The sequence below is a fragment of the Pteropus alecto genome, unplaced genomic scaffold (assembly GCF_000325575.1).
Source record: "Pteropus alecto unplaced genomic scaffold, ASM32557v1 scaffold224, whole genome shotgun sequence".
NCBI lineage: Eukaryota > Metazoa > Chordata > Mammalia > Chiroptera > Pteropodidae > Pteropus > Pteropus alecto.
Genome location: NW_006436289.1, coordinates 581,450 through 605,903, shown reverse-complemented (window position 1 = coordinate 605,903; position 24,454 = coordinate 581,450). Strand labels below are relative to the sequence as shown.

Here is a 24,454-nt window from a genome sequence, read left to right as displayed (position 1 = left end):
GAATGGACAGGGGGCTAGAGGAAATGGTAACAAGGGCCCACCCTCACTGTCCACTCCTTGGCCCCTGGCCCTCGGATTAATTAAGCCAGCACCCACATACATGGATGAGAGTAGGTTTAGCTGAGGTCCCCTGGCCCCAGAGGTAGAAAGAGGTGGCCTGAGCTTAGCACCAGGGTCAGGAGAGAGAGCGTCTGCTGGGTCGGGAGAGAGTGTCTGCTGAGGCCTGCACCCAGACCACCCATCCTGGCATGCTGGTACACTTGGGGAGATGGCAGAGCACATAATGTGGTCGCCAACTGCTACACCTTTGGCTTCCCAGGTCTGTCCACAGCAGCTCCTGGGAGGACTGCTCCGACAGCAGCATCCAGGGCCTGGGCAGATGCCCAAGCAGCACCCAACAGACCCAATGGCTTTGAACCTGTGACCTTTACATTCCTGGCTTCCTCTCTGCCTGGCACTTGGAAAACAGGCTGAGTCTTCTGTCCGGGGGATCTTGGCAATTCAGGGGTGGGAGGAGAGGAGAGGCCTATGGATGACGATCCTGAACTTGCTTTAATAGGAATGGGCACTTGAGCCATTAATTGAAAAGCAAAAGAGGTCAGGCTGTGCTGTACTCCAACTTGGAGCACTGGATCATGGCAGTTATAAGAGTTGAGGGCAGGGAGGCAGGCCAGGGAAGGAGCCATCTCTGAGGCTGGCTTTATTATTAGAGGCGGCATGGGGTGGGAAGAGGCGATGCCCACCCAAAGGTCACATGAAGCCTGGCACTTCCTTCAGCCTGAGGGCCTGGCAGTGCTGGGGACAAAGGTCTGCAGCTCAGGGAAGGCTTCTCAACCGGTCCCAGTGCAGTGGTGGTCACAGCTGACTCTGAAAAGACAAAGGCAGGATTTGGGCTGTGAAGGGTGCAGAGGTGGGAATTTTGGTTTCATTCCTGATTCATCCTACCTTTCTCTGGAATATCTCTGCAGCCTCCCTTTGGCCACACGTGCCTCTCCAGGCAACCTGACCATCATTTAAAAACACAGGATGGGTGACCAACTCCTTGGCTGATGAATGGAAGACCCCAAAACTCTTCCCCACCCAATCTCAAGTTCTTCCTTACTTCTGCACAACCATCCCTGGCCACCGCCCTTGCCCGCCCCTCCCAGATGTACCTGTCGTTACAGTCCATCTTCACTGACTTGCCTGGGATGGGGGAAGAAAAAAGAGATAGGTAAGAAGTCAGTAGGAGAGGTGGTAAATCTGGGGTCCCTGAAGTTGGGAACCCCTCCTCACAGGCCCCAGTGACCAAAACCCTCGGCCTGCCCCTCTGTCCCCTTGTCCCCACACCCCAATCAGTTACCGTAGACAGGCACTTACCGATGCTTCTTCTTGCCCCCGCAGCGGAGTCTTTTGCCTTGAAGAGAGAAAGGAGGTTAGTTTTCTTTGGCCTCTCACTTCCAAGGAGACCCTCTATGCCCTGGAGGACTCAGCTCTGTATTCTCTCCTCTCTCCCTCCTGCCAGTACCACACGGAGGTCCCAGAGTGTGGCTTGGAGGCCACGGTTGACTGCGTTCTTCTTTATATAAGTTTGAGCCATAAGCATTCAGGAGCCCAAGTCCATTAGTCAGTTGGTCAATAAACACTTACTACAGCAGGTCCTCAGGGGACTGTGAGCACATTGAGAGCGGTGGCCAAGCCTGGGCCATCGTGATGCCCCCAGCACAGTGCTGGGCACGTAGTAGCTACTCAATAAGCTCTTGGAGAAGGATGTCAGTAATTCCAGAGCCAAGATCCCTGCTCAGGCCCACCTGCCTCCAAACGTGTGTGCTCGACCACTCCACGGTGCTGCCCTCAAGGAGCTTCCAGGAGAATGGGGGGACCAACCATGTCTGCAGACAGAACTTTCAGATGGAATGGCACTGACCATGGATGTGTTAGAATCCCAGAACACAGAAGTGTATTTGCTTCATTTCATGTTCTCTTTTCACTCATTGTATTTCTGGGTTTTTTTTTTTTTTTTCCTTCTGGTTGCACCAAGACTAGTCAATAAGCATTTATTAAGCCCCTGCTGTATGCCTGCTGCTGGGGGATATACAAGGATCCTTCTGTTCTCCAGAACACGCTGTGTGTATATTGGATCCTTCCAAGTGCTTTCTTGGCTGCCATCTCTTTGGATGGTAGTCTTAACCTTATGAGGCAAGTGGAATCATCCCTATTTAACAGTTGAGCAAACCGAGGCCCAGGTCATTGGGCATCCACACTAAACTAGCAGCAGGGCCTATGACCTCTGGCTCTCAGCCATATTTGCTTTACAGCAGCCTATAGGTAGTGAGGTGCAGGGTGGACCTCTCTGGGTTCAGCTGAACTGACTCTGCTTCTGATTGGCCGTGGAATCTTGGGCAAATTGCTGTACCTCTCAGGGTGGGTCTGATTTTTCATCTGAAAAATGGTGACAGTCATGGAGAACCCTCAGGGTTGCTGAGAGGATTAAATGGGTTGAGATGTAAGCTCAAGCCAAAAAAAAAGTGTTCAGATCTGAGGAAGTGAGGTGTCCAGTAAAGGTTAGTTTCCTCCCCTTACCTGAAACCTCCCCCCATTTACACTGGAGCTTTCCAGGGTCAGAGGCAGCCAGCTTGCCAAACCGCCCCCCCCCTCCGCCCCCCCCTCCCCGATCTTGGTAGCTCTTCCAGGATCCACAGGAAGGCACGCTTGAGAAAGAGGTGACTTCCTCTGTGTTGACCAAGGACGAAGTCAGCAGACACCCCAAGACATCTCTCTCCATCAGGGTGTCTCTCAGTTCCCATATCCAGCATGGAGAAGGAGAGAGGAGCAGAGAGACTCACTCCTCCCTTACGGGATCTGGAGGCGGGTGAGAGGGCTCTTCCCCACACCCGCCTGGGAAGCTAGGTGTGCTCAATGGTTTTAAGAAGATATGTGCGCCCATCTAGCACCCTCTTCCAGCACGAGGCCGGCCCCACTTACTGAGGATTATGATGAGCCCCACAACGAAGGCCAGGGCAGCGAAGATCAGTCCCCCATTGCGTACAGTCTCATAGTCTGAGGAAAGAAAAGGTAAGGAGGCGGGATAGGTAATCCAGGCACTCCTCCCTGTAGCCCACGCTGACAGCAGCCCCACGGTAACTGGGGAAGATGCAGGCACATAACCCAGGGCTGGAAGAGGCTGAAAACCAATTTGGGGGGCACAGGGGTGGAGGCTCAGGAAAGGTGGGACGAAGGAATCACCAGCCTTACCATAGGAGAATGGGTCCACATCCCCCTTGGGGCTGCCACCTGAAGAGAGAGGCAGAGACGAGGTAAGGGGAAAATCACAGATGGTGGGATGTTCCAGCCACAGAAACAGTAGACTGTCCTTGTCCTAGCATCCCCCAGGGTCCAAGTGGGCAAGGGGAGGCTGATGAGGAGAGACCCCTGGAAGAGGAGGCTGGTGGGTCTGCAAATGCCACTGCCGTTGGGAGCATCTGCCCTCGGCTATTCCAGACAGAGCCAAGTTGGGACCAACTACCAATCCAAAGCAGGAAGCCATGCTGCTTGTGGGGCCTCCGGGGCCTCCAGGGGTTGGTTCTTTCCTCTCTTTGCATTACACGAAAGTAAGAAAAAAAAACAAGAAAGACATTTGCCATTAGACTTACCAGCAGCCTCTCCCCATATGACTTATCAACTACAAGTGGCTTAGCAAATATTTGTGAGACGAATGAATGAATGAATAGAAGGAGGAAACTGAGGCCCACTTTGGAGATTTGTCCAAAGTCCTAAGAAAGTTGGAGGCAGAACTGGATCTTGAACCAGGTTTCTAGATTCTTCTCTCCTATGTTTCTATCCTCTGGGAGAAGCAGATTTATTTAAGAAACATTAATATATAGTGCTTACCACATGCCAGACTAAGGCTAACAAAGCATTAGCTTATACAACCCTCATAACAACTCTATGAGGCACTAATAGTATTCCACTATAATCCATGAGAAGATGGAGACATGGAGAGATTAAGTAACTCATCCACGGTTGTACAACCAGTAAAGGGTAGAGCTGGAATTTGAATCCAGGCAAGGGGTTGCTAGGAATCTAGGTACTTAGTCCCTTTGCTAGGTTACCCCTCAGTTGGTCAGAAGGAAGGAGGTGTTTCAAGGCCAGGTCATCTGGTGCATTTCCCACCCTGTGGCTTTTCCCACCTTGATGTGGAGCTGCTCAACTGCCAGCAGATGCCATAGCTCTGCCCTTCAGCGCTGTAAACTGGGCACATTTGCCCCTGTGCAGCTAGAGGGCAGGCTGGCCAGAGCTTTTCTGCCACGGCTGAGGCTAGGTCCTCTTTCTTGCCCTGTTTGAGACCCTTCTTGGCACTAGGGAAACAGTGCCCAAAGTTGAAGGAATGTGCAAGTCGGCACCTCCCAGGCTGTGCTGAACTGTGCCCTGGGCAGTGGGAGGCTGCAGTGCCTGGTGAGTCCAACTGTTCCAGTAACAAGCTCCCTAGGCTAGGAGGCATCAGTGTCTGGGCCTGAAGGGCCAGAGGCCAAGGGGAGGCTGTGGGGGCCCACACAGAAGGCCTTCCAGGTTATCTCACCAGATCAGCTCATGTCTTGTTCAAGGTTACATGGAGAGTTAGTATCAGAGCTGTGACTAGACCCACCACTCTCTTCCCACACCAGGAAACTATCTCTTCCCTGACTGCCTTGTATTGAGCCATTTGATAAGCCTGCCCTCACACAAAGCTCTCATCTTTTCTAGATCTGGTTCAAAGCCCACTGCAGTCAACTTAGGCCCCTATTGGCCTCCAGGCCTGAGTCACTTGCCCTCCCCCCGCCCCATCACAGAGATTTTTCTGGAAATGTGCCGTTTGCTTGAGGACTCTCACCCCAAAGCGGCCTAAGAAGGCTGACCAGAGTGGCCTGCTCCTTCCCCAGACTGACCCTGTCTGCCTGCTGCTCCGAGCTTAGATAGTCCAGAAAGATACATTGAACCAGGACAGGAGCATGCCCGGATGTCAAGATAGAAGCTCACCCCTCAATTGCAATCACAAAATGGCTCAAGGTTCTGTCATTCAAGCTATATTTATTTGGAATTAAGTCAGGATCCTCTTTTAAAAGCAAATTTTTTTAGAAGGCTGGCCCAGGATGAGGGAGGGGTGCTGGGTACTCTAGAAGACAGGATGCCAGGAGACAGAAGAATGGGGTCTAGCTCACTCCTCTAAAGTGGTCCAACCAGAGACCACCGCCTGTTCTACACTTTCACACACACTCACCGTCATCCGACGACGACCCTGCCATGTCCCTAGCAGACCGGGTTCCTCTCTGCTGCCTTCCTCTGCCACCTCTGCCTCGGGGAGAGTGCCTGGCCTTGGAGTGGCCACGGACGAGGTCGGGGCATTAAACATTAACAGCGTCAGGTAATGTTTACCCGGTCACAAGAAAAGCCCTGGTGTGGACAGAGGGGCTCCCGCTGAGGGTGAGGAGGTACATGAGCAGACAGTGGCAGGCAGGAACTAGTTGGGTTTCCAAACCCTTCCCAAGGAAATTTCCAAAGAGGAGGGCCAGGACAGTCAGCGATGGTGTTCTTCCACCAGGTGGAAAAGCCACGCCTGGGACTGTGGCAATGGAAAGTGGGAGTTTTAAAATATATTCAGTGTATACTATAGCTAGGGGGGCAATGGCAGGGTCCCTCAGAGGCCCCAATCCTAACAGCTGTCCATCTCACCAACCACTGCGGAGTGCCACTTCCCACCTCACAGCCCACCCTGAGCCCACCAGGCACCCTCAGCACAGAGAGGGCAGAACTCTGGTCCAACACAGTCACACCTCAGGCCTCTGCTGCCCTGGGATGCCCTCTCTTCTTATCTTCTTCATCCACGAGATGCATCTAACAGCTCACACCTCAGTCAGAAAGGCATCCCTAACGATTTTCTCTTTTTCTGCTGCTCTAGGCACTTTCTACCTATTCTACAAACGGGAAGGGCTCACTCCATTCATCATGGCTCTCTAGTTGTTTGCATGCTGGGTTCCCATGTTATACCGAAAGTTCCTTTGAGAAGTGCCAAACCTTACCAAAGGGAGAATGCCCTGCTTTTATGATTTACAAAGCACTTTCCTGACTGTTATTTCCTTGCACTTTGTCTTATTTCTTCATTTTACAAATGAGGCATCCTCAGCACAGAGAGGGCAGAACTCTGGTCCAACTAAGGTCACACAGCCAGTGAAGGGTGAAGTGGAGACTGACAGCCAGGCCTTTGGCTGTAGGAGTCAAGTGCTTTCCCACACCTTTGAGGCCACCTTTCTGTTCCACTGTGATCTTCTCCTTCACTTCAGGGACCCCAGTGCTGGGAACTCCGTGGGTGCTCAGATTCCTGGCTGAGTTCTAGTCAATTGAATCGGCCTCCAAAAGAAGCTGTAGCCAGTAGTCTTAATAGTAGCCAGTAGTCTGTGTCCACCGAGGGGGGGGGGGTTAGTCATTCCAAAGGGAATGGATCCATCTGTTTATTCTCCTTTAAGTCCTCCTTGAGCTGTGGCAATGGCAGGGGTCAAAGTTTGAGTTTGTTTCCTGGCTCCTCCGCTTGCTAAGGATATAGCCTCTGTCAAGTGACTTAAACTCTGCGCCTTAGTCTCTTCATCTATAAAGTGGGACTACTCCCTACCTCATAGGTGGTAGTGAGGAGAAAGCGAGATAATGCACGTGAAGAGCATGGCATGGGGCCTGGTACACAGTGTCATATTGTTACTTCGATATTTATGTTGACTGGAGAAATAATAGCCATTATTAACCTTTCGTTGAATGTTAGCTATTGGGCACAGAAACATCAACCACCCTCCATTGAAAATGAGCCTTAAAGTAAGATGGAAAGAGAGAATGTCACAACCCTGAAGCCCAGGAGCCAAGACACCCATTCAACTCTCTTCTGCTTTCAGGGCCAAGTGATGAATACTCATGAAAATATTACAACAGAGCTAACATATAGTAGGGCATGACCACATGTCACACTCTGCATGAACTGTCCCACTGAATCTAGGTTTGCTCCATTTTACAGATAAAGAAACTGAGGCTGATCCTTTGCTCCCCGAAATGAGCCCTGAGTATAGTCAGGGCAGTGCCATGATCCCCACTGTGGACACCAGGAAGACTGAAGGCAAGGAGGTTGAGGAACCTGTCTGAAACACTCAGTTAGTGACCAAATCAGGGCTAGAAATCCAGTCCCCCAAGGCTGTGCTCCCGAAGCTACTTCCACTTTCCATACAAGGCACTGGTGCCCCTTATTATACATTCGTTTGGCATCTCAGTGTATTTTGTCTATATTTTTAGGTCATCCTGGATTCTTTCTGGAATCATAAGAGATATAAAAATAGGCGGAAAGATAGATGGACAGATGATAGATGGATGATAGATGATAGATAGATAGATGATAGATAGATAGATAGATAGATAGATAGATAGATAGATAGATAGATATAGATGATAGATGATAATAGACAAAAAGAGGAATAAGGAAAGCAAGTTGATGGCTGCATTTCTGAGCTCTATGTGCAAGGCACTGTTCTAAGCACTTTACAAAAATTAACTCATTTAATCCTCACAACTTTATGAGGTAAGCAAGGCATTATTATCATCCTCATGTTATAGATGAAGAAGCTGAGGCACAAAGAATTTAAATACCTTGCCAGTAGTCAGGCAGCTAGGAAGTAGAGAAACCAATATTTGAAACCAGCAGTCTGGCTTCAGAGTTCCTGCAGATGGACAGAGTGATAGACAAAACGGGAGGCTATTGGAAAAGTTGTCCTGCTAGCTCTTGCAGCTCAAGAGATTCTTGGAGCATGGATCACAGAGTTCCCAGGACTGTATTGAAATGTCCTTGTTTAGAAATCCTGCTTCTCCTCCTTTCTGCTTTTCTTGTACTTCTGGGAGCTGGTAAATACACTTGAAAGTGATAGGGGTGGACACCTGTGTTAGAGTCTAAGAAGGTGGTAAGATGGGGTTCAGGGGACTCACCCAAGTACCACCTGTCCATGGCAGGAGTTGCTGGTTGTGTCTTCAGTGGACGAGAGTGGTGAAGTGCTGGTTGCCGATGGCCTGAATGGAAACAGTGGCACTTCCTCCCTCCACACTTCAGCCAAGTTCATGGGCTGGAAGAGACAGGGCAGGGAGGAGGGGCTGGCAAACCTTCACCTTGTGCCTGTCTGCCTTGGCAGGCTGAGGCCAGGGATCATGGGGATGGGCACCTGAGGAAAGGGGAGTATGTGAACTGTTGCAAAGCAAACGGCAGTGCCCACACTGGCCCCTGTACCCCCAGGGGAGAGGTGCCAATCCAGTGCCTTCCAGGCAGCCCAGCATGCCTGCAAAGGTCCCTCCGGTACTCAGAAAGGCACTGGCTGAGGTTGGAGCCAGCAGAATTATAGCCCCTGCTCTCTTCCTGGCCCCCAGTCTGATGGTAGCTGAGGGAGACACTCAGGACATTTATGGGTCTCCCTGAGTCTTTACTGCATCTCATTCTTCCAGCCTAGTTGGGCCTTTGCCCTGCTATATCCTGTCCCAGGACCCTGTTCTATAGCTAGGAGTCAGTCCCCTGAAACTGGACGCCCCTTGAAAGTTTCCTTAGGCGGAGCAGGAATGATTTTCAGGTCATGGCCTTGGAGCCTAAGGTACCAGCTGCAGCCTCCTGTGTCATTCTCATATAGGTCAGAGATGGGGAGCAGCTGAGGGGTGGCGTGGGCCTGCTCTCATGGTAGCCCGCCTTTCCTCAGCTGTGATATCAGACCTGCCAGCCACACCGCAGCAGCCCAACAGGAGACACCAGCAAGCTAATGAGGCCTCTGAGGACTATTGGTTGGTGCCAGAGGGGAATGGCCAGAAGATAGCACTTCTGGGTGCAGGGCAACGCAGAAGGCCTATCTCCCGGCTGGAGTGGCAGAACAGCCCCTACACTGTCTCAACCTTGTCTATGTTCCCTGGCCACTTAGGCCTCTGACAGACCAGAGCAAGGCTGTGACAAGCATCTCTGTGTGGCTCACTTGGGACCACATGATCTCCTTCAGGTTCCTTGTGGGCCGCCCTGCTTGGCCACCCCAGCACAGAAACTGAAAAGCAGGGTCTGGAAGGTGCTGGTTCTGGCCACAGCCTTTGACCATGGTGACATCTCATCTCTCTGTCCCTCCTCAGCTACACTTCCTGTCCTGAAGGGATGACTAATGGTGCTACAGAGAGCAGCCTCTGGACTAGAAATTGCTGTGGAACTAGAGAACGGCTGGGCCTGGAGGGGCTTTATCTGGCTGGGCCGAGATCTGTCCTGGGGGCTCAGATCAGGCAGCCCTGACTCCAGGCTCCTTGGGGCCTTCCCTACCACCCTGCAAGACAGGGGCAAACTTGTCCAGGGGCCAAGCGGCTTTTGTAGCAAGACCTTGTGACATGTTCCCAACCTGCACACTCCTATGGCCCAAAGCTGCTGAGGAGAAATTCCCCAAGCTGGGCACTTTGATCGGTTCACAAATCTTGGAGTTAGATGAGACTTTAGAGGTTACCTGGTCCAAACTCATTGGTGGTCCAGAAAAGTGGGTGTCTCAGCCAGAACCCAGCCCCCGCTGCCCCATATATATATACACACTCTATGTTCCCTGCCAGACCTTAACACTGGGAAAGAAGGAGGCTCAGTCCCCAGTGGATATCTGTGTCATAGCCTGACTAACTGGAAAGGGCCTCCAAGGTCATCCCACCCAACCCCCTCACTTTACAAAGGGTTGACTTTCCTGCTCGAATCCTCTGAGAGTTCAGAGTATAAGCCAAAGTCCTTTCCATGTCCTATAAAGACCCATCTTAATCTGGCCCCAACGACGTCTCTGACATTGTCTCCAACTTCCCTGCCCTTTCTATGCATCCCAGCCATGCTGGTCTCTTTGGTGGTCCCCTAAGCCCGAAGGCACACTCTGTCCCAGAACCTTCGCATTGGCTGTTCCTTCTTCCTGAATACTCTTCCTTCAGAAGCTTCCTGACTGTCTTGTTCAGATCTTTCTCAAATACCGATGCAGAAGGCCCTCCTGGCGTCCCAGTCTGTAATATTCACACCCACTCTATGCAATGTTTCAAATCCCTCCTTAGCTTTATTATTTTTTTCAGTAGCTTTTATTATATCTGATAAGTTATACGTTTCCTTTATCTTATTTCTTGACTCTCTTTCCACTAAAATTTAAGCTCTAGGAGAACAAAGATTTTTGTTTGTTGGATTTATTCCTAGATTCTCGGTGCCTAGAATGAGGCCAGGCGCTGGGTGGACCTCCCATTTTGTTAAATGAATAAGTCCCAGAGGTGAAATAATTCTATCAGTGATACAGGAAGGCCCAGAACTTGCTTAATAAACCTCTTCCCATGGAATCATCTGCCCCATGACAGGAAGCAAGATCTCATTTGCCTCCACAGTGAGACAGCAGATGGTCAGCACCTGCTAACAGCTCCCCCAGAGTCTTTCTTGGGGACTTCTCCATTCCTGTCCTTCTCCTCATGCCTCCTCCCTCCAGGGCTTCACCAGGATCCCTGTGGTAATTTTCATAAAAGTGTTCATTTGTTCTTTCTGAGGAACCCTGGGCTTTAAGAGTCCAGAAGTTCACCTTACTCACACCCAAGTCCTTCCTCAGACTTCTTCCTGGTACCCTACACCCAGCTGACTGAGATAATCAGGTCCTGGCTGATACTGGAGACAGAAAAACTCTCTCACAGAGATACCTTACTCTCCTTCAGGGAGGCCGACTCCTTTAACCCATGGCCGTGATTCCCCAGGAGAGCTTCTCCTACGCACAAATCCCTTTGCATCCTGACCCATACCTCGGACTATATGATCCTGGGAAGGTCACCCCTCTGGACCTCCTCCTCTCATCTGTAAAATGAGATGAGAGCACCTACCTTGCAGAGTTGTAGGAACTGAGATGATGTAGGTAAAAATGCCTGACCAAAGAAGGTCCTAATAAGTGCCAATCTTGTTACTCTCACCTGGAGCTGGCCTTCCAGGAGACAAGGACACTCACTATAATCCCTCCCTTCCCTAGGCTCAGTCCCCTGCAGCAATGACCTCTAAAGAAAGCTCCCAGAGCACCTTCCCCTCCCTGACCCTCAGCATGATCTCTACCAGCCTGCCACCCACTCGGCACCCCCAACCTCCTGGAAACCATCTCAGCAGGGCTCTTCCCTGCTGGTGTCCGGCCCCACTTCTTGTTCTTCCAGGCTTTCCCAGGATATGGGGCCAAATGGGGTGGGAGTGCTGCTCTGCCATCCAAAAGAGGCTACAGGGCAGGCAAGAGTCTCCCTCAAACCCTCTCTTTGATTGTTCCGGGCTAGAGCCAAAGGGGGCCATCCAGCCATACTCCCCAACTCCCAGATCCCCTTTTCAGCACTGTCATGCCCCTTGGGACAGTGTCCTCAGTTGCCATGCCTCAGTCCACCTGTCTTCTCCAAGCAGTCCTCCACTTTTCTCCCGGCTCTTCAGTCTCAGGGCAGCAGCCTGGGTGCTCATCATTGGGTTGGTGAAGTAGGAAGGTAACATGCCAGAACATTAGCTGAGCTCTGTCTGCCTGTACTCAAAAACCAGCAATGAAGCAAAAGCCCTCACCATCAGCCTCCCCAAGATGGGACTTTCCAGCTCCACCAGCCTTCATGTCCAGGGGCTGCACAGCAGGGTGCATGGCCTTAGACTCCAAGTTCTTTGTAAATCTTCCTGCTTTTGGCTTGCAGCTAGAAAGAAGTCAGAAGCCCCTAGAAAGCCCTGATTCCTAGCTTGGGTCGGTCCTCTACTGCATGGCACGCATGGCCACTCGGCAGGGAAGGTGGCGGTTCCCAGGCCTCATCCGTGCTGCCCAGAGGTCCTAAACCTCAGGGAGTGCTGGCTCCTGTCTCCCGCTGTGGCCACAGATGCCAAGGTCACTGGGGTCTTATAAGGCGGGCCCGGGAGGAGGTGGACCCTGGAGGGTCCATTCCTTAAGTGTTGGCTTCAAGATAGCTGAGCCATGGGGCACACGGGTGCTGGGAGCTGCCAAAGGGCAATGTACTCTAAGAGTCAAGGTCACTGAGACCTTTCTGCTCCCTGAGCAAGCAGGGGATGGGGACGTTTTCTTCTGTTTCTTCGGCTGGTGACAAGGGCAAACCTGTTTGACCCACCTCTCCCACAGTGAATACCCTGGAGAGAAATACATTCTTGACTTTTCTCAGAACTCACATCTGGGCTTAAACTAGAGCAGAGGCTGTTTCTCACCAACTGCAGTCCTTCTCCTCCAGTAACCATATTCTTCCTTATCTCTGAAAAGCACCTGCAGGCTTGCCCACCACCTCTAGGAAGACCATCAGGAGCAAGCCCACCCCTTGCTGCCTCTTCCTTTCCTCCATGATCTTCTGGATTCCACTGACGTGGCCTGAAAAGCTTGCATCTGGCTTTGTAGCTATCTTTGTCATTTATTTCACAGATTGCCAAACCTTTCTTGGCCTCTGCAAGGACTCAGATTATGGTTTCTATTAAATGTTACTCTTCACTGCCTAGCTCTCCTTAGTAACAATTCCATCCATTTCATGGTTTTCAGTAGTTCCAAAGAGCCCATGACTCCTTGATCTTCTTTCCTCCCAGCAACTCAGCCAAGCAGGTTTGTGACACCCATCTTACAGAGGAGGAAGCTGCAGTGGTACGTGGGCAAGTCAAAACTTGACCTCTGGTCTAGCAGACAGAAGGGGAACCCTGCTATCAAAGAAAGAAGACAAGATAATATAAATATTAATAACATAATATCTACATGTAGAATTATGTTCATTGTATCACTTTGACCCTGTAACAGGAAAGATATTGATGGTCCCATTGTACAGTTGAGGAAACGGAGGCTTACCCTATGGATTGGAAGGACTTCATTTTGCAGAGAAACAAACTGACAGAGATGCTGGGGTCTGCCCAAGCTCACACAGCAAGAGAGAAGATGGGAACACAAGGTAATGTCCTGAACCACAAGGTAATGTAACGTTCTGCTCCATCAGGTGCCTCTAAGGCTGGCTCTGAGGTAGAAACCCACTCTTCTGGATGGTGCAAGGGGCCCATCCACCAGCAGCCCCTACCACCCCAAGACCTTCAGGATATCCGATCTCAGCATCACCTGCTCTGCCATCACTCCCTTGGCAGGCGCCCCGCTATTGTGCAACCAGGCACGGGGCTGGGGTTGGCTCCATAAAATCAACAGCCAGTTGGCTTTAGCTGGCTGATTCTGCCCCCCTGGAGTTCAGCTGTGACAGCAATGAATCATACTAATGACGAGAGGTGACCATTCTTCCTCTTTGTGGCCTGGAGACACATATTTCCAAAGTTCCTCCCCTGGCTCAGGCAAACACACTTAATCTACCTTCTCCGCCCACAACCCCCCTCATTTTCTTTCCAAGCTGAGGCAGAGTAGCCAGGGACAAGGTAGGGTGAACCAGACAGAGCTGGACAGCCCTCCCACCCCAGCCCTGCCTGGTCACCCCTGCCAACCTGTGATCCCAGGGAGGGCAGGCCTTGCCCACAGAAGAAGGGGAGGAGCCTATTGACCTTGGGATGTGCTTCAGCCTGGCATCCCCCTCACCCACCTCACCTTCCCTGCTGCTTGCACTCTGCCTCTGACTCTCTTCCATGAACAATTTGGCAAGTTTCAACCTACAACCTGCAAAAAAACAGAATAGTGGGGAGGCCACAGCTCCAGAGCCCAGAAGACAGAATGACCTATTTTTATGTGGTATTAAGTAACACAAACAACTTCATGTAAATAGACTTCAAAATCTGGGAAGTGGGATTCATGGAGGGGCGGGGGAGATGTGGGGATGTGAAATGTGAAATGTGCTGGACACCAGAGGTCGCTGTTTGAGACCAGGAGACTTAGCTTTCCCTTCTGGGAAATGGCATGGCAAGGCAGCTTTCCTATTCAATCAAGTCCCATTTGCTATATCCGACCAAGTCACAAACTTAAGTCACGTGCCTGGAGGATGAGTGGACAGACACTGTCCCACCTACATAAAGAGGTGGTCCAGAAGGAGGATGCAAGTTTAGCAGCAATCCCTGCCTGAATTCTAGATTCTTCCCTGGCTCTGCAGTGCTAGACCAGAGGGCGAAGAGGATCACCCACTGGTGGTGAGGCAGCGAGTAGGGGGTTTGTCCCAATTTGGGCCTGGACACTTAGGTCATGCTGGATAGTTTCTCAGAGTCTATTTTGCCTAGAAGATTCCATCAGCTGATCATCTTCCCTCAGCTCGAACACTTCCTGTGATGGGAACTCACTTCAGTTTGGGGTCGTCATGGCTGTGGGAACTAAGGACTCCTCCATATGAAGTCAAGTTCTGCTGCCCTCTCACGTCTACCTGATGGGCCTATGTTCTTTCTTCTGTAGTGCAGAGTGACACTGGCCAGAGAGAGCTGGACCTTGGCTTTGCTACCAGGAATGCAAACTCATGCATCTCACCAAACCTGTTTCCTCATCTGTAAAATAGAGATACCATCATATAGAGTTGTGAGTTCTAAATGAGTTGATACATGTGAAGTCCTCAGCTCAGTGTTTGGCACATAGCAAGTGCTTGATAAATATTCGTTGCTTTTATTTTATCATTATTATTTTGATGATCAGTCTCTTTGACTGTTCATGTGTCTTGTTTCCAGATCTCTCACCTCCCATGGGACCTCCCCAGAGCAGTCTAGCTGGTTTATGCCTGGAAGGGACCGCCAGGCTCCAGACGTGGTCTCAGCAGCCCAGATGATCCTCCCCCTCATCTGGACATCAGCCTTCCCCTGGAGGATGCCAGGCCACGTGGTGTGCTACACAGAACTTTGGAGACAGACAGCTTGGGCTCCTCCACCTGCCAGCTGTGTGGCCCTAAACCAGTCGCAAATTTATCGGAAAGAATCTTTTAAATGTGAATATCCTACCTACCTTGGAGATAATGCTGGATTACAAGAAATAAGTGGGAGCTTAGAGCATGGCAAAGTAGGGATAACCATTTTATACACATGCTAGAGAAAACTATCATTCTCTCTTAATAACACAATTATTATTGTGAGAAGCATTATAATCTCCCCATTGGACTTCCTTCTTTATGTTTGTTTTTATAGTTAAATGTCTTATTTTTAAAAATGAATGTGAGGAGATACCATCTTTTGTGACCCTGGAGTCTCTAAGGATTTTCTCTGGCTGTACTGTGAAGTTGCTGCATGTCTGCAAATCCCACGACCCATGTTCATAGATGGCGATCGTTAGCTTACTTAGAAAGTTGAAGTGTGGCCAGGTTTTTTTAACCACAATGATCACTGGGTTGACGACTTTGAGCTTGATCTTAACTATAAGCCTCAGTCTTCTCTGAGACCGGGGGGGTTGGGGCTAAAAGTAGAAGCAGGTGCTTCTAGAAGTAGGACAGGCAGCGAGGATGTAGAACAGGAGGTGGGCAGGGAATGGCTAGCCCCCGAGTCTCTCAGGACCTGTGACTTGCAATCCTGCAACTCTAAGCAACTCGCAGACTCTAGACAGGCTCAATGAAGATTTCTTTTGGACCCTAAGATGGTCCAGGCATTCTTACATTAGAATAAGACACAGTCCTTGTCCTCTAGGAATTGTGTCTCACAATGAAAACACACAAAACATGTAGAGGTGGGGGCACCGAAGACCTCCAAGGGCATTGTCCCGCAGCTGTGTTTATTTGGCAAACAGTACTTTTTATAAAGCCAAATCGGAATGTCTTTGGAAGGACACTCTAGGTGGCCCCGGGGCCCTATGTCCCATCTACTGTGTCACAACAGCTAATTCACAAATAGACATTATCTGCCTGGTCTCTACAGTTTGGATCTGAGGACTGGAGCACAAAAAAGAAGGGACTCATTCTACCTGAAGTCCAGGAAGGCTCTACAGAGGGGTATTTGTGTTGGGACAAAGATAAAAGGCTAAGGGCTTGAATCATAACCCAAGTGACCTACCTATACCCCTCTTTCTCAAGTCCTTAGGTAGTGACTCCAGAATTGACCAAAGGAAGAGGTTAGAACCTTTCATTCCAGGCCAGCGAGCCCTCAGTCAGGCCACTGTGATTCCTTTCTTTCTGGGACAGGCATAAGGTACAGGTCCTGCCATGGGGCAGAGCCTGGCCCCACTGACCAGGGGAGGAAGTGTGAGGGGAGCTGGAGGAGGAAAGGGTGAGAAGAGGGGTCCAGGTGAAAGTGGGGAGAGGAAGGGGAGGGAAGAGAAGCAACAGGGGACAGGGCTGAGCATTAAAGCAGCTGGAATGAACAAGCACAGCTTGGCTGCCTCTTCGGCCCTCAACTCCTCCCTCTGACCAAGGACAGAGTCTCTTTGGCCCTTCAGTTATGCGAGTTTCTTTCACAGAAAGGAAAGCACCTCTGAGCCACTAGGAAACAAATGGCATTTTATTTTTTGTTGGTGAGAGGGTAGATCATAGCACAGATAGCAGTCCTGTCACACATTTGGTTAGTTTCCACAGAACATGATGGACGGGAGGAACAGGGTCTAGTTTGACTTCCACTCTATGACCTTTGACCTCTTGCTGTTCCCTCTGCAGCAGTGCTGCAGGGAGCCCTGCCTGGTCTCTAACCTGTAGCATAGCCAATCCACTCACCACTCTGACCAGCGACATGCAGAGCCAAGGGTGCAGGAGGATTCACCGGCTGCCTGACCAATGGGCCGTGGATAGAGAAGCAAAGGACCCCTGCTTTCCCTGCTGCCTGTCCCCAGAGTGCTGGCCCCAACAGAATGGATCGCCTCCCAGAGACCCAGTTCAGGGACAGGAGTCTGAATCCAGATGAGCTGGGCTGCAGACCAGTCTTGGAAGCAGTGAAAGTAGGAAAGAGGGGGTAGGGATCCAGAGCCCATGGGGTTATTGCTGAGAAGATATGCATGGGGCACATTCCCCATGGGCAGAATACAAGCCCTGGACCCGGACTCCTGGCCGCTCTGCAATGGGGCAGGGGAGATGGGGGCTCCATGGTAGAAGTCCCAGGAGGAAAATGACCAGTGAAGGGGTGTCGCCTGCCTGAAGGCATAGCTGGGCTCACCAGCTCCTTGCTGTGAACCTCCAATTGCTAAGAGACCCTCAGAACAGACTTGGGTCAGGGGTGGAATATGGAAGCAAGGTTCTTGCAATAGGAGTGAAGAGAGGCCATGAAGAATGATCACGAAGGTGATGTATACCTTCCCAGGTCCCAAGACAACTGGAGACTCCCACCCATGCCCCTACCCCTATACCCACCCCTAAATCAAGAGAAAGGACTGGTCTCTCAGGGAAAAAGCAGACTCCTGGGAGCAGGAGGGGATGGGAGGCTACGGGGAAGCAGGGAGGAGCCGAAGGTGACACAGCTCAGCTCCAGTCCAGGAAAGTGAGTCTAGGTTCACTGATACAACACCATCCACAGACAAGCAGCCACAAAGACCACAGTCATCGCACACACACAGACATGCCACAGGAGGTGGATGAGCCCACAGGCTGTAGATGGGAAGGTAGGTATTAGCTGCATCACTAAGTTGAGGACTGGTGTTCAAGGGGACAGGGAAGAGTCAGGGGACACACAAGTTCTTGGCTTCTCCTGGGGAAAGGTCTGTTGCTGAAGTAGCCAGTTTTCTTAAGCATCAACATTTGTATCTAAAGGTTCAAGCAGCTGCCTTCAGGTTCTGGAGGCTGAAGAGAGAGAGAATTGAAATTAAAATAAAACTTTTGGCTCCTTTCAGAAATCTTTATCTGCTTGTATCCCTATCTTTAGCAGCCCCTCTACCCACAAAACTAGCAGGATGGGGGCCATACTAAGTGCCATGTTTCCAGTGAATCAAGGAAGATGAGCCTGAGATGCAGAGAAAGGATTTGAAGGCATAGGAGGGGGTGGACCTCAGGGGAAGGGTTCTCTTGGGAGGGCTGGAACCTGGTAGATATGGAAAGAAAATTATTAAACCCAAGAATGTTATCCCAGGACATTTTCAATAGTTGCTCATAGTCCTAAGACCTGAGAACAGGGTTTCTGAGGAAGTCCCAGTTAAAAAGAAAAAGAAAAAACCAGACAAGAGAAGACAACTACTAGCTAGCTCCAGGCCCCTTCCCTTGAGCCTTCCCACACCACGCCCAGATTCTGACCTGCGGGCTGCCAAGAAATGAACAGAACACCAAGCTACAGCGGGGACGCCTGCCTCCAAGACTGAGTTCCATGCCACCTCGAGCTTAGGAACCACTGACCCTCCCAAGCCCCATCTAGAAGAGGGAGGTCATGAGCCCTGTTCTGGCCCCTGCCACCCACGGGGCTGTTAAGAGGATATAAAAACATTTAGGAAAGAATTTAAACGCTACACAAGCACACTGTGTTATTATGATCACAGTACAAGCTGGTGTCTCACACATTTTACATCCGGAAATCTCTTTTAATCTATAATTTAAGATAAAGGTATAGACCAGTCTTGGATGGACCTAGAGGGTATTATGCTTAAGTGAAATAAATCATACAGAGAAAGACAAATACTATATGATCTCACTTACATGTGGAATCTAAAGAACAAAATAAAAGAACAAACAAAACAGAAACAAATTTATAGATACAGAGAACAATCTGATGGTTGTCAGATGGGAGGGGACTTGGGGGGCTGGGTGAAAAAGGTGAAGGGAGTAGAAGTGCAAATTGGCAGTTATAAAGTAGTCACGGATATAGAGTATAACACAGGGAATATAGTCAATAATATTGTAATAATTATGTATGGTACCAAGTGTGTACTAGACTTATCGAGGGAATCACTTTGTAAATTATATAAATGTCTAACCACTATGATGCTCTACACCTGAAACTAATATAAAATAATATTGTGTGTCAACTGTAATTGAAAAAAAAGTATATACCTGTCTATTATGCCTTATTATGTATGAAAATAAAACAAAAGACAAAAGTGAGCTAATAGAAGACTGATGCTCCACCCAGCATGTTCAAGGGTATGTCACAAAGTAAGACAGGCAGTAGCAGAAGGGTGTCGTGGAAATGACACTAAGCCACAAAGACCTGAGTTTGGGTCCAGTCTGTCTTCTGTATGGCTTATTCTCTCTGACCTCAGTTTCTTCATCTATGAAATGGTGCTAAACTCCATCTGTTCCTAGTTACTTCTTTTGGCAGGCTCCAGTAAGTTCGTGTATGTGGCAGCATTTTGAAAACTATAAACAGTTATTACTTTCCCTTATACCTAGAATGAGCAATGGCAATGGATACTAATAACAGTGCCCCTACATACTGAGAACTCAACACTGGAATGCTGGGGAGAGGAGATGTCATATTCTATCCACCTACTTTTGCGTAGGGTTGGAAAGTTTCATAATTAAATGTTAATTTTAAAAAGTGGCCCTAAGGAACTTCGTGAATCATCGCTAAAAGCCATTATCTGTACGCTAATTTGATATTAGAAGTATTTCACTAACTATAATTCTATCTCACGTCATGTCAACATGGCAGCTAGGATGACATCCTATTAACTTGACCACTGGGCTGTGTAAAAGCCCTATTTCCTGACTATTTACTGTGTGCATATGCAGTGCATGCACCTCAGATATTTCAGCCCGTCTGTCTTATTACCCCTATCAGACACAAGACTCCTCAGAGCACAGCTCATACTGAAAGTTGTACCATTGCAAAAGCTAGCCCAATTCTTCCCCAGTGAAAGAAGTGATGGTGACAGAGGAAGACGTAGGCAGACAGCATCTTACCTTCCCACCTGAGGGCTGTACTTCAGTTCTCTGCTTTCTGGGGCTCCGTTGCTGGGAAGAAAACCAGAAGAGATTGTGGCAAGTGGACCTCTCACCCCAAAGGGCTACCCCCTGCAAGAGCCGTGCCTGTGCTTGACTCTGGAGGAACCTGACTCATATAGCAAAGAGGTGACTTGTGTGGGATTTAGAGTCAGACAGACCTGTGTGCAAATTGTTGCCCTGCTTCTTGCTGGTCACAGGAACTTGGTACATCCCTCAGCTTCTGAGTCTCTCGGTTGTACAACCAGATAGTAATGCCTGCCTCATGAGGCTGTATGAACATTAAATGAGATGGGGTCTGTGATGCACTTTGTATCATGCCTGACACTAAGCAGATGCCCTGTAAATAGCAGCTGTCAGGAGTAGCAGCCTGTTTGATGGATGTGAGGGGACAACGAGGAGCAGAGGCCCTAAAGACTCCTCTCCTAGTCCTTATGGGAGCATGTCTGGCCATATTTAGGGAGGCCATAGCACCTGGCAACTGACACTCCCTGAGCCATACAAAGACCTTCCCCCACTCCTTCCATTCTACCTGGGCAGGTGGCCATGACAGTTACCATTTGCAGTGATGAGGTTCTCCACCTGGGCTTCCTCGTCCCCTGGAGCCCTGAAAAAAGGACCAGACACAAGCCCTTTGGTCAGAGGTCTCCAGGGCAAATCCAGAGAGCATTACCACTCTCCTTGTGGGTGCAGGAGTGCCTCAAGTCATCTGAAAGCTTCAGCATGCTCCTTGGGGCTCACAGGACAGAGGAGAAGTTGGGACTGAAGAGGCAGTCAGGCACAGTGAACTTACAGACACCCTTCAATGACAGCCCCAAAAGAACTGCTGGAAAGGAGTGATCTAGGGCCTCATGGGGGCTTGGGTTGAGTCCTGCCTCAGACTTTGGAATTCTGAGGTCCAGAGCTACCCTTGGTTATTGTAGTGGACTAATAAGGTGCTCTTGATGTTGGAGTAGGAAGGTGAATGAAAGGGAGCCCAAGTTTCTACCCAGCTCAAAGAGCCTCATGAATGGAAACAAGCAGGGACAGTGTCACAGGTCCTGCAGAGAGGAGATGGACATTAAGGCCCTCTGCCTCCCTTCTCCCAAGCCCAAACTGTCTCAAGGGCCTTCAGACAAGAATCCAGCACCTTTTGCCCATCTCCCCCCATCCATATTCATAAGAGAAAAAAGGGCTAACCCTCAAAGTCTGCCTGGCAATCCTCAAAACTTCTGCCCTAACCACAATGGACACAGACTGTTTCTGAGACAAGAATCTAAAATAACACTCATTTGGATCACACACCAGGAGGCTCCTCCCTGTCCCTTCTTTGTGTCACCCAGATGTCCACAGCCATGGCATCCTTACCGGGGCTTCTGATTGAAACTGCACTTGCATCTGCGACCTGAAAGGCAAAGAAACAATCCAAGGTCATCCTCCTGGCTTGAGCTCAAGGTCAGGCTCCTGGCTTGGCCACAGCAGGGCTGCCGTGAGTCAGTGCAGGCTATGAGACTAGGTAAATAGCACCATCTACACCTGAGCAGTGCACAGCTATATGAAGCAATCCTAGGTTGAAGGAGGGTTCTTCTGAGACCAAAGTTCAACGACATCTTGGATGGCTATAGCACCACAGTCTGCCTGATCTTGCAAGTACAGAGGGCTCCATTCAGACCAGGTTTATGCAGGGAAAACAAACACAGGGGCACATCCCTTGGAGCGTGCTAAGGGAAGCCCCTGTCTCTTATCTCCTGTGACTCCCCAACCCATGCCCTGCTGGATACAGTATCTGGAGGGCCACCCTGACCCTTCTTATCTGTGCTTATTTCATCAAGCACTTATTTTGTTCATTCTTCACTGTTTTACTGAGCACCTATTATGTGTCCAGCACTATATTAGGTCCTGGAAATAACAGGGAAAACTGAAAGACGCCTTTCCTCTCCAGAAAAGGGAACAGCCAGGCTCTTGCACCATTCTCTTCCTGCTTAGCAGTGCAGACACTGCTCTTATAGGGTGAACAAAGGAACAAAGAAACTTACTCAGGATAAGGAGGATCCCGACGGAGAAGAGGACCACAGCAAACACCAATCCCCCAATCCTCAGGGTCTGGTAGTCTGCCAAAGGAACAGGGTGAGAGATGGGAGAAGGGGATGGGCCAGGGAGAGTGCCTGTCCCTCCCCTGGACAAGCTGTGGCACCCCCTCCCCACCCAGGGCGCTGACACTGCTTACCATAATGAAAAGGGTCTTTTTCTTTCTCCTGCTCAGGTGCTGCAAAAAGAAACAAGCTTGGTCAAGAGGAGGACAGCTATACATCCTGGTTCCCAAATGTTGCCTCACGGGTCTCCCTCCCCACAAAGGGCTTCCTGGGAAGCAAAGTCCATTTAGCAGAGGTGCCTAGAGAAGCACGAAGGACAAGCCTGACTGCTAGTGCTTGCCTGAGAGCTGAGGGCAGGTATAGCTCAGAGCCCCAGCTGCCATCTTGTCATGTCTAGGTCCTAGGGCATACTCACCACTGGCCAGGACAGCAGGGGCCAGCAGGCTGCATAGAAAGATCAGCACCATCTCCATGGCGTCTGGGGACAGAGGGAGGAAAATGATTTTCTGGATAGGAGAATCCCCATGTCAACCCTCAGCCTGCCCAGGACCCAGTTGAATTCCTTGCTTTACTCTGAGCACTCTCCACACAGCGAGAGTTTAAGCAACAAAGCAGAAGCAGCTGACATTTATTGGTCTCTGATGGAGTGCTCCGCCTGCATTAATTCACTTACTACAATGAAACTGATACAATTAGCAGGCACTGTGACTAACCCCTTTTGCAGGTGAAAGACCTGAGCTTAAAGAGGTTAAATGACACTCATAGCAGTGAGCAACAGAGCCTAGATCTTAAACCAGCTCAGTAACTCCTCTGTCACCTGCCTCTCTGCTACCGAAGCCATAAAGCCTTAATGGCTTTGGAGATGATCTTTTCCATGACCTCCTCTTCAGGCCACCCTTCTGGGACCATGTTCAGTTCATTAAGATGTCTAGGACTTCCTGGCCTGGTTCCCCACTGCCAAAATTTCTTCCTCCTATCAGGTTACGTGGGCTAAGTATTCCAATGCCCCTCTCGTCCAGCCAGCCAAGTGGGGGTGGGAGACCTGCTGTTTTCTGGACTGTGTGGCAAACCTTGAAATGCTGACAGCTCTCCCTAGGTTACCTATCACGCTCTCACCTCTAACGTGCCCAAGCTAATTCTTCCCACAGGCGTTAGTTCATAATCCTCCAGAAAGCTGGTTTGCTTGAACGAAGGGAGTGTGAAGACCCGTTCTCTGAGCATCGGTGCCCTCCCCTTCTTCCCCAGATGCCCGAGACTTCTGCTCATGAGCTCATCAAGCCCCTGGTCTTGGGTTAGTCGCCCCAGGAGCGGCCATCTAGATGAAAGCAGAAGGCAGGGCCAATCGGTGCCTCCCAGGGGCAGATTTCAGTGGAGTTACAAACACCTCATTAGCCAGAGAGGAAAAGGGGAAAGAACCCTGAACCAGGAAAGCCCAAGGCTGTTTGCTCTTTTCTCTGCGAGGTGAGACTGGCAGTGGCCTGATCCCTGGACATCTGTCTAGTGTCTGGGGCCATGCTCGCTCTGACAGATCGTGTGCCCTGTCACTTCAGCAGACCCAGCAGCCTCCAGCTACCCTTCCCCTTTTAGCCACCAGGGGTCAGAACAGCTGCATCCAGAGTCATGCGTGGCACAGACCTCAGACTTGGAGGTGATTCAAGAAGTATTATCTAAAGGCACTAACTTAATGCTACCTCATTTAATAACTGTATTTTTAATCTTACATTATATTTTATATGTATGAAAATATATAACACGCATGTAATAATGCATAATAATAGGATAAACAGCCATAAACAAGTAACTTAAGAACTCGAATTTTACGAATACTGCTGCACTTATCTCTCTTCCTCCAACCCGTCCCCCTGCTTCACTCCCAGGGTAAACAGTATCCTGAACATATGTTTTTAATCATTGCTTTGCTCATCTTCAAAAGAAGTTTTAAATTAAGAAATAATTAACATACCATGAAATTCACCATTTGAAAGTATACAATTCAATGGTTTTTAGTGTATTCACAAAATCGTGCAACCATCATCAATTCCAGAATATTTTCATCATCCCCAAAAGAAAGCCTGTACCCATTATCAGTCACTCCCATTCTAACGTTTCCACAATCTCTGACAACCACTAATTTACCTTCTGTCTCTAAGGATTTGCCTATTCTGGACATTTTATATTTAAAAAAACCATAAAATATGTGGCCTTTTGCATCTAATTCTTTCACTTAGCATTATGTTTTCAAGGTTCTTCCATGTTGTAGCATATGTCAGTACCTCCTTTCTTTTAATAGCTAAGATTCCATTGTATATATATCCATCCTGCTCTTCTTTTAAAAAATGTATCTAAATATGATACTGTTTAGTGGAACTTTTTTGAGCTTTATAATTACATCATGTTTTTACAGTCTTCTGGGACTGGCTTTTTAAATTTAATATTGTGTTTCTAAGATTTATCTGTATTATTACCTGTAAGCATAGCTTATTCATTTTCAATGTCGTGCAATATTCCATTATGCTAGGAAATTATCATGTATTGTCCCTCCTCCTGTTAGTGAATATCTTATTTTTTTTCCAATTTTGTGTTATTCTAAATAATGCAGCTGTGAACATTTCTGTGCATGTTGCCCAGAGTACATATGTAAGAGTTCCAAAGGTACTCTTTTTCAA

The 24,454-nt window shown here is 49.3% G+C and overlaps 2 protein-coding genes across 3 annotated transcripts in view; both read right to left on the bottom strand.

Moving 5' to 3' along the window:
* Positions 1–671: 671 nt before the first annotated feature.
* FXYD2 (FXYD domain containing ion transport regulator 2) lies at positions 672–5,433 on the bottom strand. 2 transcript variants are annotated; one of them, XM_015590136.2, is made up of 6 exons: positions 5,237–5,382; positions 3,235–3,273; positions 2,965–3,039; positions 1,360–1,396; positions 1,155–1,185; positions 672–867 (listed from the first exon to the last, which is right to left on the bottom strand). In XM_015590136.2, the coding sequence occupies exons 1-5, from the start codon at positions 5,259–5,261 to the stop codon at positions 1,161–1,163; spliced, it is 201 nt and encodes a 66-aa protein (XP_015445622.1). In that variant the 5' UTR covers positions 5,262–5,382; the 3' UTR covers positions 672–867; positions 1,155–1,160. The 2 variants fall into 2 exon arrangements, with proteins under 2 accessions (XP_015445622.1, XP_024903264.1); XM_025047496.1 differs by lacking the exon at positions 2,965–3,039 and having other exon boundaries at positions 5,237–5,433.
* Positions 5,434–16,342: 10,909 nt separating this feature from the next.
* The window catches only part of LOC102896788 (FXYD domain-containing ion transport regulator 6), a 33,831-nt gene continuing 25,719 nt past the window's right edge, over positions 16,343–24,454 (bottom strand). The window contains exons 2-8 of the mRNA XM_006912768.3: positions 22,204–22,266; positions 21,923–21,961; positions 21,732–21,806; positions 21,064–21,100; positions 20,274–20,323; positions 19,678–19,728; positions 16,343–17,628 (exon numbers count right to left, since the gene is read on the bottom strand). Of these exons, the coding sequence (XP_006912830.1) occupies positions 19,700–19,728; positions 20,274–20,323; positions 21,064–21,100; positions 21,732–21,806; positions 21,923–21,961; positions 22,204–22,261 (288 nt within the window). The 5' untranslated portion in view covers positions 22,262–22,266 and the 3' untranslated portion in view covers positions 16,343–17,628; positions 19,678–19,699. The remainder of the gene's footprint in view (positions 17,629–19,677; positions 19,729–20,273; positions 20,324–21,063; positions 21,101–21,731; positions 21,807–21,922; positions 21,962–22,203; positions 22,267–24,454) is intronic.

Bases quoted from the DNA above. Each gene is read 5' to 3' on its own strand.
- FXYD2 (XM_025047496.1), bottom strand. From the start codon at position 5,368: ATGTTTAATGCCCCGACCTCGTCCGTGGCCACTCCAAGGCCAGGCACT. The intron at 3,274-5,236 runs GTGAGTGTGTGT...CTCTCTCTTCAG, and splicing joins AGGGTCGTCGTCGGATGACG to GTGGCAGCCCCAAGGGGGAT. The intron at 1,397-3,234 runs GTAAGGCTGGTG...TCTCTCTTCAAG, and splicing joins TGTGGACCCATTCTCCTATG to GCAAAAGACTCCGCTGCGGG.